At 49.0% G+C, this 16,976-nt stretch overlaps 4 protein-coding genes across 4 annotated transcripts in view; 3 read left to right on the top strand and 1 right to left on the bottom strand.

The window, feature by feature from the left end:
- Window positions 1-4,524: 4,524 nt before the first annotated feature.
- Window positions 4,525-9,319, top strand: LOC131214441 (SET domain-containing protein SmydA-8). Its single transcript, XM_058208819.1, has 4 exons — window positions 4,525-4,660; window positions 7,250-7,371; window positions 7,822-7,962; window positions 8,033-9,319. Exons 1-4 carry the CDS (start codon window positions 4,637-4,639, stop codon window positions 9,312-9,314), a joined length of 1,569 nt encoding a protein of 522 aa, XP_058064802.1. The 5' UTR covers window positions 4,525-4,636; the 3' UTR covers window positions 9,315-9,319.
- Window positions 9,320-9,803: 484 nt separating this feature from the next.
- Window positions 9,804-10,636, top strand: LOC131206287 (UPF0488 protein CG14286). Its single transcript, XM_058198791.1, has 2 exons — window positions 9,804-10,092; window positions 10,160-10,636. Exons 1-2 carry the CDS (start codon window positions 9,870-9,872, stop codon window positions 10,534-10,536), a joined length of 600 nt encoding a protein of 199 aa, XP_058054774.1. The 5' UTR covers window positions 9,804-9,869; the 3' UTR covers window positions 10,537-10,636.
- Window positions 10,591-11,803, bottom strand: LOC131206289 (28 kDa heat- and acid-stable phosphoprotein). Its single transcript, XM_058198792.1, has 3 exons — window positions 11,591-11,803; window positions 10,984-11,451; window positions 10,591-10,913 (listed from the first exon to the last, which is right to left on the bottom strand). Exons 1-3 carry the CDS (start codon window positions 11,598-11,600, stop codon window positions 10,879-10,881), a joined length of 513 nt encoding a protein of 170 aa, XP_058054775.1. The 5' UTR covers window positions 11,601-11,803; the 3' UTR covers window positions 10,591-10,878.
- A 325-nt stretch (window positions 11,804-12,128) lies between these two features.
- LOC131215081 (putative ATP-dependent RNA helicase TDRD12) overlaps window positions 12,129-16,976 on the top strand; it is a 6,836-nt gene continuing 1,988 nt past the window's right edge. The window contains exons 1-9 of the mRNA XM_058209457.1: window positions 12,129-12,411; window positions 12,480-12,704; window positions 12,768-13,029; window positions 13,101-13,947; window positions 14,483-14,738; window positions 14,824-15,003; window positions 15,062-15,901; window positions 15,964-16,397; window positions 16,475-16,938. Of these exons, the coding sequence (XP_058065440.1) occupies window positions 12,232-12,411; window positions 12,480-12,704; window positions 12,768-13,029; window positions 13,101-13,947; window positions 14,483-14,738; window positions 14,824-15,003; window positions 15,062-15,901; window positions 15,964-16,397; window positions 16,475-16,938 (3,688 nt within the window). The 5' untranslated portion in view covers window positions 12,129-12,231. The remainder of the gene's footprint in view (window positions 12,412-12,479; window positions 12,705-12,767; window positions 13,030-13,100; window positions 13,948-14,482; window positions 14,739-14,823; window positions 15,004-15,061; window positions 15,902-15,963; window positions 16,398-16,474; window positions 16,939-16,976) is intronic.

Raw genomic sequence — 16,976 nt, forward strand, 5'->3', positions numbered from 1 at the left:
ACGCTTCAACCGGGAGCGTTGGGTTAACAGACAGGACACGGCCCATTGCCGGACGCGAAATGGCCAGTGAAAGCCAGTTCTAATTGAGTTAATTGATCTGCTCGTTGGTTCGAACCACAAACTGAACAGCTTCGCTTCCACCAGTGGCTTTGGCGTAGATTAATCATCTCCCTTCTGTTGGTCCGCTTTGGTAGTAGTTTGAAAAAAATTACAATCATAATAACAGCCCTGAACATCGGCTTGCAGTTTGATGGGCCGATGATTCATGGGCCAACTATTAAACCGGCGGTCTGCACCGAACGGATTCTACCTCCCGGAACGAGGCGGAAATCCTGGCCAACCAGAACGCATTTCCTCCGATGGCGCTGGCCGTTCAGTTGAGTTCGACACAAAAACCCGGAGGCCAAGCCTTTCTCTTCCGGCCCGGAGCCGTAATTACAATGCCCTGCTTTCTTCTCGGAAGCGGCAACACCTAGACTGCCCTCGCAGTGTGCGGAAGTCATAAAACTGTCCCACCAACGGTTACCGTCGCTGAGCGTGGTGAACAGTAATTAAATTTAAAATATTGTTGCGGCCAGCCAGCCAGCCAGCCAGGGTCGGTGTGGCCGCACCGCCACGTTCCCGGCAGAAGGTTGATTTAAAAGGTGAATTAAAATTCATTTTCAATCTCACTTTAACGAGGTTATCATATATTTTAATAATGTCTTGTGAAATGAGCAACCTGGGACCGTGTAATGGCTAAGACAAAACTAATGATTCCACTTGGCCGCCGGGTGGGAGATAAATTCATCACTTGCCGTAGCGCAGCGTCCGTTGGATAAGTTTGCTTCGGCCGCATAACTCAATACCATTTTAACAACTTTCAAAACGCAATTAGTGGGTTTACAAAACATTCGTTTACGAGGTTTTAATGTGCCTAGCGGCCTGATGATAAGCAGTAGAAATTATGGTCGAAGATAGTAAACCGAAACTAAATGTAAAGAATCAAGAAGCCAAATTGGAGTTTGTGCCAACAACCTCAAGTGCCGACCGCAGAACCTGATAAACTCAGTTCACTCGTGCTACATTGAAGAACCAAAAAACAAGAAAGTTTAAGAATTAAAATTAATTATCTCGCTTAATTCACTGTGCTTCATACGCCTGCGGGTAGGCAATCTGCAGCGCATGGTTTAACCCTTCGCTCCGTTCCCTGCACAGAGTGAAACCTTTAACACATAATTGATTGGCATTTGGCGAAAATCGATAAACTTTAAAGCTTTTTACTGATCGAAACATTACAGTAAATCGTTAACCACACCCGTTAAATCGTAGGCCAAGCACGGGAATGGCGCTAAGCCGCAAGTCCGTAAAAAAATCCTGCACCAAAACGATGTGTGTGCGTGTGGAATGTGACACGATTGCCGTGAAATTAAAGATGGACCATTGCGAAAGGGGCAATTTAACAGTCGGTCCGCGGTCCGAGATGTCCGACATTCAGCCTTAAATTAATTTCACGTCTCGAGCGTTGCCTGTCGCGATCCTTCTGCCTGTCTGGCCACCCCGCGTGTTGATGATGGAAATGTAGTGGAGAAAATAGTTTCTGGTCAATTTCCCGGACCAGCATTGTATGCGCTTAATTCGTGCGCTTAACTATCCACAACGGCCCGGAGTGGTAGCCCACCGCTTCCGTACTTTTAAATTGTTCCCCTTTCAGTATTCGGAGAGCAACGGAGAGACCCGGCGTCATGCTGGCCGCGTATCCAAAACCAGAGCACCTAGACCGGCTCCTCCGGCCAGCATGTAACGCGCCCTGTGTAATGTGTACCAAAAATAATATTCCGCGAAATACCGTCACGTCACGAGGGTGGCGGCGTGCGGCGTCATCTCGTTCTCGCGAAACCTGCGCCAGTTTGTCATCCACCGTGTCGGAGTGACCCCCTTCGCCGGCGGAAGGTGGGCCTCTGGGTCTCTGGGGAAGTAAAACACCCGAAACGCGGCAAGCCGAGGGGTAAAACATGCAACATTCATTAATCATGTTCCGCCGCTAGTTGGGCCGGTTAAAACTACTGACAGATGGACGCCAAATTGACTTAGAGAGTGAGGCTTATGAAAAATTGTAATCTTGTGTGACTAATTAGTGGCGTACGGGGCAGCGGGGCGCTCGAGATTAACCTCCAAGAAAGGGGCATTCGGAGGGGAAATAATTTCACCCACCACACGTTGAGAGAGGAAAAAATTCGCCACTCATTAATTCGATTCGATAATTAGCCGATAGTTAAAAGCAAAACATATTGGCGTTTTAATTAGATTCCACGGAAACTCGATCATACCGACGCGCGACCTTTCATCTGCAATTTTGCCTTTTACCGACCACAGCCTCCTGGGTGCGAGAAAGAAAAGATCAAACTCGCGTATATCAAGGCCATCGGCAATGCCAACGCAAAACATGCATTTCGTGGAAGATCGCGCAAGATCGTGCCAGAAAATCCTTACATCCGTTGCCCGATGGTACCGAGCGTAGATAGTGTCACGCCGATCGACGTCAGGGCCATTTCGCATTTTAATATTAAAAAGGAGAAACTATTTTCGCCCCTCTTTCCCTTCATAGTAATAGTAACTTCCAATTCCTTTACGATATAATACATTCAAACGCTTCTGCTTACAAATCCACACAATTATCCCCACTGTCGGCGATCGTGCACGACGTGAAAATACACAATCTGTCCGCGGCAACGGGATCATCTTGGGTGGTGTGCAACGTCTTACTGCACAACACCGACCACCACATGGGGCGCTAGTTGGGAAGCACCAGGGCCACCCTCGCGCATGGACCTCGAATAACCCGACACTCATCCGACCGAAACGAGAAAATCAAACATAAGGCCACGGATTGCCACAGATGTGATGGTTGCTTCATTCATCACTTTTATAATTGTGCTTTCTGATTTGAAACGCGGGCATGGCCACGAGGCCGTGAAAGAATGTATGCACATAATTATTTACGGCGGGCGTCCCGTTTTGCCGACGTTTCCCGAGCCAAACGTTTCGTAAACCGTTCCCCGGGGCCAGCAGCAATCGTGGTTTCCGTGGCAAGATGATAGAATGGTTTTCAACTAACCGCTTTTGCTTTGCAATCCATCAAACTGCTCACGCCGGGCACGTGTTGGTGCTTCGCATGCGATTGGCAAAGGCAGATTCAGAATCCATTTTTTGCAAAACCAACTGAAGTTTCTACACACCGTCGTAGGTCCGTTCTAGTACGTTTGTGTTCCTAAGTCTCCGTCAGAACGGACGGAGGCGGAGGCCTGCCTCTGCTCTGCAGGTGGCAGTCAGTCAGTGTCAGAACCTCGGCCCGGTGACACCAACGGCAACGCTACCAACCAGCTGGGTCGGAGATTCGGTACGACAGTTTGGATCAAAGCGATGCGCGGGTCTTCAAAAATTATTACGATCGACAGGTGTCAGTACGTTGAAACGTGAAGCTACAACGAACTCTGTTTCATTTCTTCGCCCCTTCGAAGTTTGAAGTTCGCCAAGAGGCCGTAGCCCTCGCGGCCCTCCCGGAACGGCCTGGGCGATCTGACAACATGTCAGGGTTTCCGGTTGCGCCAGCCTGGCGGACGCTAGCGATCTTCGCGTCGTTGTGAAGAAAACCCATCTGCTACCGATGGGGTGTGCAATTGATTGAGAGTAAAATTAGCATTAACGCTGCATGTGAATAATAGGCAAGTGTGAGAGAGACAGAGAGACATTGAGGCGAGGTGCCGAGAGACGCGTGTAACTTAATTGACTGTTTGACAGACGTCGACAGACGTCGGCTCCCGGGGCCCGCGGTTGGTTCTCTTCCGAAGAAACACGCGCAAACACACGGAGCTGGCTCAAATTACGGTGGCCACAGCACGATCGGCCAAAACAAAAACAAAACCCCCCTTCCAACCGGTTGGCTTCTGACCGAACGCGTCAGCCCTAATCAACCCCCGGGCACGGCACGGTTGCATTGAACGAGGATCCAGCAACTAGACACCCGCGCGTATGGGTTGCGTCAAATCGTGCGCAAATCGTGTGCCATTTGTCACGCAGGAATTAGTGGTGGTATATTGGGAGGGTGCGGATCGACAACAAGTGGTCGAACTCGGACTCGGGCGAAGATCAAACACGGTGTGTCAGTTAGCTGGTTGATCTGTCCTGCCGGCAACATCTGGTCCATTGGCACACGGTGATGGCCAGGTGGCCGCGATGGCCCCGTTTTCACTCCAGCGGCCACAATAAATAAATAAATCCGGGGTGGCGGATCTCGGAATTTACTCCCTCGCTTCCCCCATCCGGATCGGACTTCCGTGTAGTGTAGCGGCGAAGGGGTCACGGGGCGTTCGACGATGCGACGCGCGACCGATGTGTTGGTGATTTGGGGTTCTAAAAATAAGAAATAGTACGGCACACACCAGAGCGGGCAGAAGAAGAAGCAAAAAAAGAAACAAACGGTTCCGAAACCGACGACAAACGGCAGTCCGGTGCTGGTGACAGAGCGCGAAGCACGGTGAAATTGGTCGTGAAAGTGAATCGATCGTGCGGTGGATTTATTTGCGTGAAACGTGAGCCAGTAACGAACCGGCTGGGTTCGAGTGCAGTGGAACCGCCACACCGGGCCGATCGGAAAATGCCTTCGAACCACAGGAAGAAGGTACAACTGTGTGAAAGTAAAGTCTTGTTAAAGGTGTACTTGAAGCACTGTTGTAACGCAAAAATGATAAGAGATTAAATAGCTATACAAATCATACCCTGAAACTGGCCGTTAGTTGCTTATGGTGAAAGTTTCATTCAAGGCATCGGCATCAATTCGTACGGCTTGCCAAGATCTGCAGATCGGTGGAGGCGCACGGTGGTTCAGCCATGGTGGAGGCGCACGGTGCCCCATCAAATTCCCCAGTTTTGTTTCGTCAAATTCTTTCCCTTCCCGCCCGCCACACGGCACAACGGCAATTTACTGCCATGCCGGCTTTTATCTCCGCGACTAATTCGTAGGTAATTGTCAACACTTGTAAACAGCCGCCCTTTACACGGGGGCCCACAATGGCGCTCCGACATCGGAAGGAAGCATTGTTACATTGTTTTATGCCTCACCTTGAGACGCGATAGTCTCGAACCATTTAACCGCCACCCCGTCCGCCGAGCCGTGAAGAACATTTACACACCGCGCCGCGTGCCGCAAGTCACACGTACGACGTACGGCAACAATTGCCCGACCGGACCGGACCTATCCGTCAACCCGAAGCTGGTGGCCGAACCGCCGAAACACGCGCCGCCGTGAAAGGAGCACACCGCGACGTGCAATTATTTAGTTAATTATAAAACATACCTCAATCCCTCACAACACACGTCGTCGGTCATTGGTCCTCTCTCTCTCTCTCTCTGCAGGACGCGCGCACGCGTGTGTTCGCGAGGGCGCCGTGCCAATTGTTTCGCGTGCGTCGTGATCGTCGTGCGTCTTTCGGCGAGACCATTAAGTGCTGGCCAACCGCTAGCGTTTCGCAAAAACCACTATTTAGCAGCATTTTCGTACGACACGTCGGTGCGGTTTCGTCGTGAGGATCGTTTTAAAAGAGGCCGCTGCCTCTTCGTCGCACTTTGTCGCGAGCCGAGCCGCTTGCGCCACCGCTTGGTTGACAAAGGTGAACATGTGTGTTCCGGCGGTATAATAAATGTCCTTGAATATTGTCACCTTTTTTTCTCTCCGTCAGTGGGTGGGAACGATGTGTTTTGTGATGCGGCAACAGGTGCACGTGTGCGGGCCAAAGTTTATTTATGCAAACCACCCGATGCGATGCACCTTGCAGGAGACCAACGTGCGAGCTGCTGCTGATGGCCGCCTGCCACGGAAAAGGCGGAAAAACAATAAACATGCAAATTGCATCAAATGGCCACATTTGCCAGGGAGAAGACATGAAGTTACTGACAGCAACGGGCGGTGGGGCTACCAATTGACAATGGTTAGGGGACGGAAATCGGATTATCGTGATGGAGTGGGATTTGGATTGTTGGAAAAAGTTTTCCAACTAATAAGATGCGCTGGCCCTACCACGGTCTGGCGTGGTGCCAACACGGCAAGTTTTTACGAACTCCTTTGCAATCATGTGAACCGACCGCATCCGACGCTGGCAACTGTTGCAGAGTTTCTTTTTATCACATTTTACGAAACTCATACCGAACGGCAAAATTAAAGCTACACGCCTGATTGAAAATTGAAACAACAAACACCCATTTGTAACATCATGTTGGTGAAACACAAGCCAACCAACGGTGTTGAGAAGGGGTCCACTTCCCAAAGTGGCCCCAATTAAGTATTAATTCGTGCATTAATGGATTATTTTGAGGCCCCGGGCAGCCGGGCATATAAATTAGTAAAGGAAGCTCTTAAAAATGAAACACGTTAAAAACGGGAAACGTGATTACCGGCGGTCTCGAGGGGGCCCCTTTTTGGGTACGTTAAAGCGTCCGCCAAACGGTGCCGTTGCATTAATTGCATGCATTCGCCGAACAAACGTACCAAATGCAATAACGGAACCTGCCGGGGTCCCGAGAGAAAAAAAAAACGGTCGCGCCGTTAATAATCAATGCTGTGCAGCGCCGGACGATGGACAACCCAGCAACATTGTCGGAGAGGGCGAGGGCGTCCCCTGCGCCACATTGGCCGTTGCTTTCCCACCGAGGAGTGAGGCAAATTAATTAAGTCCGTAAACAGTCCGGGGCCCACCGTGGGGTTCACGTTTTCACGAAATTCGGATTGTTAACGGATGGAAAGCCGTCGAATAAATGGCAACCGGCCGCGGTTCGGAATGCAAGCAACGCGTTGCGGTAATTTGCATTTGCTGCTGCTGCTGCGCCGCGCAGTAATGATCGCGATTGAGGCCCACATTTGTTTGCCGCATTTTGGACGGAGTCCTTTTGTCTCTCTCCCTTCGTTTTGACCTGAAACAAACTGGGACAAATGCTTGAAACTTACATGCCTCGAACGGTGCACGTGTGCAAAGCGTAAGCATATACCATGTACGACACGCGTGTTGCGAGAACACTGAACGGCTGTGATCGATTGCAGTTCATTACACAGCATTATATGAGCCTTCTGATTGGCGTTCAACTTACATTCTCAGGATGTGGATGGAAGCGGAAACCTTCAAAAACGTTGTGCTTGCGATACTGTAGTTGTGATTAGATTATGTTACAACATTCAAATGGCTAACTTATTTTTTCTATGATTTTTCGTTCGCTGCAGAAAAACAAAAAACCAGCATCGCCATGCTGTCTGCCTGTGTCAAGTGTCACCACAGAGTTAGACGAAGAGCAGAGAAATGGCCGGAAACCGTACATCGTGAAGCGTAATGATTTGGTCGGAAGGTAGGTTAGCGTTTTATTGTAAAGAGTAAGAAGTTGCCGAAGTAACGCTGCTTAAGTAAAAGCGTCAATCTCCGCAAGATGAACTCCCATACATGACGAGTCGATCACGTGGATCGATGCGAACACGCTGTTCACATATATCAAAACTAAGAATTCCGGAATCTTCGTCGAACACTTGAGTTCTCGTTTTGTTTTATTGTTTTGTCACAACCCAAATGTAATGACTACACCACGAAACATAAAAATTGCTTTTTAAACAGGACAAAAATACTGCACTTTAAAATACCTACCTACATTGTGTATTAAACTTGATAATGATTAGAGTTATAAGATTTTCGAAAAGGTTTGTAGTCGTAGCGATCTCAAAAGAAACACAGCGATCTGCTGGTTTTTTATTTGTTTTTCATTTCCTTGGCGTGCTTAACCGACTCCTTTCCCTCGTTTACACAGATACATTGTGGCCGCAAAGGATCTGAAGGCAGGTGAAACGATACTCGAAACTGACCCACTGGTTGTGGGCCCGTGTGCCGAAAGTGACCCAGTTTGCTTGGGATGCCACAGTACCTTTGACCCCGGAAGTGACGATTTTCGGTATAACATTGCCTAAACTGTACGTGCGACGTGCAAGTATTAATCGACGGGTCCATTTACTTTCCGACAGGTGTGGTAGCTGTGGCTGGCGGATATGCTCCCCAGACTGTGCGGGCCTATCGTCGCCCCACAGTACCCACCGATCGCTAGAGTGCATTCCATTGCGAGATAAAAACGTCAAGCGCCTCCTGCAAGCGGCCAGCGGTGATGAACTGAAGCTGATGTACGAAGCAGTGCTGACCTTGCGCTGTATGCTGCTCCAAACCGTTGATCCCTCCCTTTACGCGGGCATCCTGGAGATGGATCCACTTAATAGCGTGCGCCAGGCCATCCCGAAACTGTGGAACCGCAACCAGAAGGCAATCGTGGGCCGCATACGCGACGAATGGGCTTTCCAGGAGTTTAGCGAGCAGGAGCTTCACACCATTTGCGGTGTGATCGAGGTGAACGCGTTCGAGGTGGGTCAGGAACCGGTCAAAGCGCGTGCCCTCTTCCCGGAGGCATACCTTCTAATGCACGATTGTACACCCAACACCGGCCACACGGACGCCCCGCAGACACATCGACTTACTGTGCGAACCCTCGGTAAGGTCAAGGCTGGCCAGCCGTTGACCCTGGCCTATGCCTACATCTTGCAGGGAACACTGAAACGACGGCAGCACCTGTGGGAGGAAAAGTTCTTCTGGTGCACCTGTGCCCGTTGTAGCGATCCGACGGAGTTCGGTACCTTCTGCAGCGCCGTGCGATGCACCAAGTGTCGCCGAGGATACCTACTGCCAAGCAGTCCTCTTGATCAGGAAGCCGACTGGCGTTGCAATGGCGGGTGCCCAAACGCAGCCTCATGCCAAACAATTGTACTGCTGCTCGAGAAAGCTTTCCAAAAGCTGGACAGTATAGGTGGGAACGATGTCGAAGGATACGAGCGTTTTCTTACGGCGTACGGTACCGTATTGCACGAAAACCACCATCTGTTACTGTCGGCCAAGCACTCTCTGTGTGAACTGTACGGCAAAGCGGAAGGCTACCTGATTCCGAACCTCAGCCGGGAGCAGCTGAAGCGTAAGGAAACACTTTGCCGTGATTTGCTGGAGGTGATCGATCAGCTGGAACCGGGATTGAGTAGGCTTCGTGGAACTATTCTCTACGAGCTGCACGTACCTCTTATGATCGAAGCTGGGCAGCTGTTCCAAGGTGGTGCCATTCAGCGGCCAGAACTTCGGCGACGGTTAAAGGAGGTTCAACGGTTATTGCAGGAGAGCGAACAAATTTTGGCACTAGAACCAGAGGGTTCACCTGAACATGGCATAGCGGAGGCAGCAAGAGATGCAATTAAAAACATGGGTCCAATATAAACCCAATGCGCTGGAAATAAAGTGTAAGATGCATTTTTTAAAGCATTTGTTCCTGATTTAGCAAACATCCGATTCATTTTAAAATGGCCAAACAAACCTTTTTGATCAGGACACCACTAATACGGTATACAGCGATAAAATTGAATTTACTTTCCTCTCATCGGGTTTTATGGCCGGTCTTCAGATTTCCACCCGCGGCAGTGACATTTATGACGTCTCCGGAGATGTCACTTCGAGCGATATTGCATTGCAGATCGCAGCGTGTAAACCGCCCTTTCAGATTTTTACATCTGCGTCAGTGACATTAATATCGATATCGTTATCGTTGCGTGTAGACCGGCCATTAGATCGATTTAGATTGTTTCCAAACTCAAGGTTTGTACAGGCAAGGATTTGAGTGTGTGCCAAAAGTGTCTATAGTAACCTTGACGAAACTGCGAATTGTTTATATTGATTCCTGTCACTTTCCGGTCCGTAGCGAGACGAAAAAGCAACACAAAGCACACACATTTGTTCCAACAGCAGATTGTTCGATTGGTGAACAACTATTAAAAGATGGCACCACCGAGAATGAAGCTTCACAAGACGACGGGAAAGCTGAAGACCATCCCTAAACCCGGCACAAATCAACCTGCACGTACAGCGACCGACGACCCGTCGCCAACGAATCCAGCACAATCCGAGTCCGATCGTCAGTTTGAAATGGAACTTTACTGGTGCATTCAACAGCTAGAGTCGTCCCTCTGCCTGCCCCAAGTGCGTGAAAACAGTAAAAAAGGTAAAAGCCACAATCGCTTCCAGGGTATCGTTCCCATTATCTGATGTATCAACGTTTTATCCAACAGTGGAAGACACAACCAAACTACTCACTACGCTGAAGAGCGCCACGCAACCGATCATTCGCAAACGACAGATTATGCGTACCACCTTCGGTGACTACCGCAGCAAAATGGCCGCCGAGGAACAGTCGCTGTCCGTCGATCCGGAAAGTGTGCGGTTTGAGGAGCTGAAAGAAAAAACGCGCTATCATTATCTTAAAAAGTCTGCCATTCTTAGTGGGGAGAAAAACTTCCGGTTCAACTTTACGGCCGACGGTGGTAACGACACTGGCGATGAAGTGCTGGAACAAGAAAGTAGCGCGCCACGGACAGCGATCGGTACGGTGAAAATTGCCCCGTCGGATAATTCTTTTCGCTTCAATTTTTCACCCAACAATGATTAGGGCAAGTTTCGTAGGAATAAAAACAAATTAAAATTGAAAAAATGAAAATTATGCGATTAGAGACTGCAAGGGCCAATTAGTAATATATTTATCATTTAATCGGTTATTTTACTGTGTTTATCATTACAAGTCGGTGAAATGGTTGGCGCTACACTCCCGCATTCACCCGTTTGCCTATCAGCTGTTGAGATGTTTACTAGAACCGAGTGAATGGAACACCACGCCTGCGCGCTGTACTGCGATTTTGGAACATAAATCCAAATGGCAGTAAACGTTGGTGGCGGTCGTCGGTTTAAACAAAACGGAATTCGTTTATCCCCGCTATCCACATCGGTTCGAGTTCTAAGAATTTGTACCTTTCATTTTGGCTTCCTTTTCTGCAAAATTATCACATTCAAAAGTCAGTGGAATTTAGCCGTGCCACCCCCTCCCCGGGCAATGCTGTACCTTTCTTCTCTGCCTCGCGCCGAGCAGCCGCTTCCGCGCGGTGCTGCTTGATGATGGCCAACCGTGCCAGGTCAGCCTTCGCCTGAGCCGTTTTACCTTCCGCGTGCCGCTTCTGGTAGGCGGCGTGGGCCCGCTGCTTCTCGATCTGCTCCTTCTCGCGGCGCGTCAGTTGCGGACCGTCGTCCTCTTCCAGCTCCGTCACCTTTTTGTGTGCCTTCTTCGCCACACGGTTCGGGTTCTCGATCTGTATCACTCCTTCGGCCCCTTTCGCCTTTTCGTCGCCGGACTCATCTTCATCGGAATCGTCGCTCTCCGCTTCGTTTTCTTCGCCGTCTTCGTCCTCCTCACTCGATTCGCCCTCGCGCGTCTTCCGCCACTTTTTCTCCTCCTCGTCCTTTTTGCGCTGCGCCTCTAGCTCCTCGGGGTTCGTGAAGTTACGGTTGCGACCTTTGTGATTAACGTACTTTCCTACGGGACACAAGCAAGCAGCAAGTAAAAATATCTCCACACCATACAGCGACGGGGCGTTTCGAAAGGTATCGTTTCCCCCCCAACATTCGCCCGCCTTGCCTTCGTAGTCAACCCGAAAGCCATCGTAGTGCCGTACCTCGAGGCATGATTTCCGATCAGTCCTTCCGCTGGTCAAGATTATCTGCTGACCCTACGAATGAATATCACAGCACGCGTACGGTTAATAATAGTTTCTCGACTATCGGGCGACGAGACGATCAGCAGCACGGCCCGAAAGTATTTTTGCACAATCCAATGCTGGCGGATGCTTTTCGCACCAAACGTGTCCGCTGAGCCAAAACGAAGCAACAAAACCGAGACAAGCTGTCAAAAGAGCCCACTGACAATGTGTTGGTGGGAAACAGCAACCAACAGGTTATGCACAAAGTATTTCTAGTTTTGCGGTGCCGTAGATTGATTTTTGTCGGAGAATGTTCATTAGCGAACATTTAAACTCAATGAACTACGCAATTTTGCTATTTTGTTTCACTTTTTTCAAATAATGCGTCTTGTGTTTTTGGCTTTTTTAGAAGCCACACACCTCACCACATGCTGTATCAACCTTGGTACAGTTTAGAAGCGCAATCAATGTTTGACAGCTACACATTCTTTCCGCTGCTAGGATCTTTGAACGCACGCACGGGAAACGGCATTTTAGTTCATTGTCTGGCCAAAGCAAGTTTAACAGCAAGCACGTGCGAAAATTACAACCGAAAACCAGTATTGCATCGCAGCACAATGCAGATTGTAATAACGCACTTCAAGAACCCACACAGGTTCTGGTACAAACAGTTCGGTGGGGGACCGCAGCGGCGGGATAACAGGCAGTTTCAGGCGGACTTGGACGATTACTGTGCCAACCACTACTCTGAGCTGGTTGGAAAGACTAGCGCGCGTTACGAACCGGTGCTCGGAGAGGTAAGCTAAGGAACACTAGCCATTGGCTGCCAACAAACACTTTTGTTTCTCCCTTAAACGCGCACCAGATCGTAGCGGGTCTGGATCCGATCCAGGATAAATGGTTCCGATGCCGTGTAGATGGCATCAGTGACGACGGTAGCGGCGTGCCTCAGATGCGGCTGTGGGCAATCGATGAGGGAATGCCCACACGCTTAAATGCCGTCTATTTGATGGCGCTACCGGAGAAGTTTTCCTCGAAACCCACCACCGTGCGGTGTGGTGGCGTGAAGAACATTCTGCCGGCAACGCATGTAAGATAACAACCAGTGAGGAACGATCGACCACTTTTGGATTTATTTACCATTTTTCGCCAGCTGTTCGATGCACATGAAGATCGACTGAGCAAGGGGTTCTCCCCAACGTGGGATAAGTATGTGATTGGTGTCTTTAAGACATTTCTGGAAGGCGCACATCAAATACTCCTGGATAACATCGTAACTTACACGGTCGGCCGAGAGGAAGTGAGCTTTGGGGAGCTGTCTGTTGTTACTCCGAAGCGATCGACTGTGAGCGCGCATAGCGTTCTGCTGGAGATCGGATTGGCACTTCAGGCGGACCCAAAATCGTTTATGATATGTGAGCATCGCGTCCGTTCGTTTCAACTTTAGATCCTTCGAGGTTAACCCTGTACATCGATTCTTTTTCAGTTATGTCTGAACACCACGGATCCGAAAGTAGCTACTGTTCTTCGGAGGTCAACGAATCGATAGTACAACCGAGCGCTTCATTGAACGTGATCAAAACGGAGTCGTTGGGAAAACAAATGAATACTACTGGGAATGAAGTGAACGAGAACGATTTCGATGAATCGGCCAGTATGATTGGAACACTCAAACCCAAAAACAAGATACCATTCATTCCAGCCTCATGTGTAGCGCACTATCCGGAACCTGTGAAACAGAAGACCGCAGAGCGTAATCAGAAAGAACAGCAAACCCTACAAAAAGCTCATAACGCTGAGGAAGGTTGCGCGAATGATGGACTCCCCGTGAACTTTGATCCTTCACTTCTTTCCAATGGCTCCATAAAACTGAATGAACAACAACTGAATTTTATCAGTACAATTGGGTCCGCCAATAGCAACACGGTTGACCTAAACGCTTTACCAATTAGTACAATGATAGACACTGGACCGGTTCCTGAAGCAGTTAGTGACCCCGTAGGAAAACCAAAGAGTAAATTGAGGTCGAGGATGGAAAACATGAAAAATATGAAAAAGACGTTACAAACGAACGAAAGCAACGGTAAGCCACAGACGACCAATTCTACGGCGACTAACCCTCAGCAAACGCAACCGAATCAAAATGATCCACCGCCGACAGTCAGGCAAACGAAAGAAGTCGCCTCTGCACAAAATAAGCCAAAGAGCAATCAAAAGGCTGCAGCAACACCTACAGCGCAACAAACGGTTCCTAAAGCACATGACCAGCCCATCAACGTGCGCGTCGCTAAACCCAATAAAAGGTTTGAGAAAGTTGTCGATGAAGAGCAATGGTAAGCATTGTACTTTAGCCCGCACGTAACACGTAATAGAAAGGCGGCTTATTCCAACAAGTTACAGTTAGAGAATTACGATCATTTAATGGTATATGGTTTTACTGTACCACTAACGAACAATAAGTAATAATAAGCGAGTGATCGAGAGTTTGAAATGTTCTACTGTGACCGTCCTTTTTTTTTTTACATTATCAGTGACGACGGACGGGAGTTTTCCTCGATGTTTGACGAAAACTTTTCTTTTTCTTTCGAAAATTTAAAACGATTTTCTAATTTGCTTGGAAAACAATGTCACACTTCTCTCAATGTTTTACAGTATTTTTACTCCACTCTTTAAATTGTAGGCACTAGAAGTGAGCAAATGAACTTTGTATTTCTGAATTTTGGGTTCGTTAATAAATTCGACCATTGAACATCCCGGTTGTGTATTTATTAATAGTGGCTCCAAAACCTTCGTTTCGAGAGAGTATCCTTTCATGTGGGGTGATTTTTGACTTGTCTCTTCTAAGCGATTCACGTTTCCCGTTTCCAGGGTTCTGTCCCGTTTAAAGTACCATCGTCTGCTGGTGCACGGTAAATGCGCCACGAAGCCGATAGACGCCATTGAAAATGCAAACTTTTGCTCTTACGTCCACCGGCAGCTACAGTTGTTACAATTCACCACACTGTACCGATTGCAGGCATACGCTTGGCCCAACATCATGCGCGGAAATTCTTTGGTCTGTGTTAATGGGCCAAGGTCGGGCAAAACATTCGCCTACATACCAGCGGTCTGTTCAGTCGTGAAGGTAGGTCCAGGTGTAAGACTTTGCAAACCCAATTTTCGACCTGGCTTTTTCTCTGTTTCTCTTTTCGTCAAACACATTCGCGTAGAATCTAATCGAAGAGAAGCTCACTCCTGCCTGTGCTGGACCAGTCGGCATCATCATCTGCCATTCACCGCGTGAAGTGCAGCGGGTAGCATGCTACTGCCGCACCATGCTCAACACGGAAGTGAACCATCATTTGGCCGTCCACGACTGCTATGCTAGACGCAGTGTGGAGAAAACCGCTGTACGTTTCTTTAGTTTAGGTGCTCTGCAGTATGATAATGGACCTTATTTTCCCGCAGATGTTGTTGCTGAACTCCTGTGCTTTGCTTGTAACGACGGCTGCGTGCTACCAAGGGCTATATGAAGGCATGAAGGAGGCCTTTTCCCGCGAACGCATTAAGGTGGTGGTGATCGACGATCTGGAGGAAATACTTCAACACTCGAGTTCCGCGCTTAAGTTACTGTTAACAAAAAACTACAATCCCGACCTACAGATGATTATAACGACTTGCTTGTGGAATCCGATACTGGCCTCTTTTGTGCAGCGCTACACAAATATGGTCGTCTGCATCGGGGCGTACATCGAGGCGGCGGTTTACGCGGGCGTCCAATTCCGGCTGCACGTGCAGCACCACAATCAGAAGCCAGTCGAATTGATTCGATATCTTAAGCAATATGACTACTGCAGAGAGCGGACGATCGTGGTCGGTAAAAATGATGGCGATCTCGATGAGATTGTAGAAGCCGCTACGCAAAATTCGATCAATCACCTTGTCTACAACGAGCACACAATGACCATCAAGCTGGGCGGGTTTACGTCATGGGATAGTAATCTTCCCGGTCATATGGTTCTGCTGATCACCACCGATTCATTGTTGAGTGACTTAAAAGTATCCAAAGCGCAGCACATCATCCACTACTCGCTGCCAGAATCGTGGTCCACCTTCACGCGCCGTTTCGCTACTTCCTTCGGTTACTACGATAGAGACCAACAAGAAGCTGCTAACATGGCAGCGAACACTCTGCCGCGCACGCTTGTTCTACTGGATGAGGATAATAATCAGCAGCTACCGAAGTTGGTCAATTTTTTGGAGCTTCACAATGTGCCGATCCCCCCAAAAATTGCTGGCTTAGCGCAGGTGAGCGAGATAACGTCAAATCCTATGTGTGAATACTTACTCGATTGGGTTGGTGCTTCCAGAAAATTCGCAGCTTATTCGAACAAGCGAAGGCGGCCGACGGAACGGTACTGTTTGCACTCTGTCAGCAAGTGCTGCAGTTTGGCAGGTGTCGTAATATCCGAGATTGCCGGAACCGGCACAGCTTCACGATAGACGATCTGGCCGGCAAAGAGCTGCCTTCGGTCGGTTCGTTGGTGAAGTTGAAAGTACTGTACGTTTTCTCGCCGGCACACTACAGCGCACGGCTTGAGGCTCAACGCAATCCGACAGAGAGCGACTGGCATGTGGTGAATGATTACAAAGTCTTCCAGGGACACGATATCGCGATGCAGATGTACTACGCGAACGAAGATCGCCACGAAACGCACGGGGCGGTAGCGATTCACGATCTGTGTGCCGTTTTCTACGACCACAACTACTGGCGCTGTAAGATTTGCTCCTTCCAGCTGGGCAAGTAAGTAAAAATCCTTTCCTTTGCTTTTGGAGCTCCAGCTTAACATCATCCGTTTGAATTTTCTTTTTCGCAAACAGAGATCCCTCCGTTGTGCATTTGGTGCTGCTACGGATGATCGATAACGGGCGCATGGTCGAAGTGAAGCCGTCCCTTCTGCTGCACCTACCCGAAGAATTTCGGAAGATGCCAGGACAAGCGATCGACATACAGATTGCCGGTCTAACACCATGCGACGGTGGACAAGACTGGGACAAAAAAGCCACGTTAACAGTGCAGAACTGGGTTACTGATTATGCACACCGTGAAACGTTTCACGTAGAGGGCAGAGTGTTGTTGACGCTCAAGGGCATCATTTGGGTGGATGAAATGCGGCTGGTTGAGCAGCTCGGGAGTCTAAAGACGGCTGTAACAAAGACCAAATTTAAGGCCAGCATCATTTCTAAAAAGTTCGGAGTAGGGAATGATGAATCGTTCCAGAAACTCCAAACTCATGTCAGTTCCATCCGTCCACCGTCAATCGAAGCACCGACCGTTGTGGAAAGTACCAAAGAACCGGAGCATTGCGCTCGTTCTTCTAGC

This window comes from Anopheles bellator, chromosome 1 (assembly GCF_943735745.2).
Source record: "Anopheles bellator chromosome 1, idAnoBellAS_SP24_06.2, whole genome shotgun sequence".
NCBI classification, from domain to species: Eukaryota; Metazoa; Arthropoda; class Insecta; order Diptera; family Culicidae; genus Anopheles; species Anopheles bellator.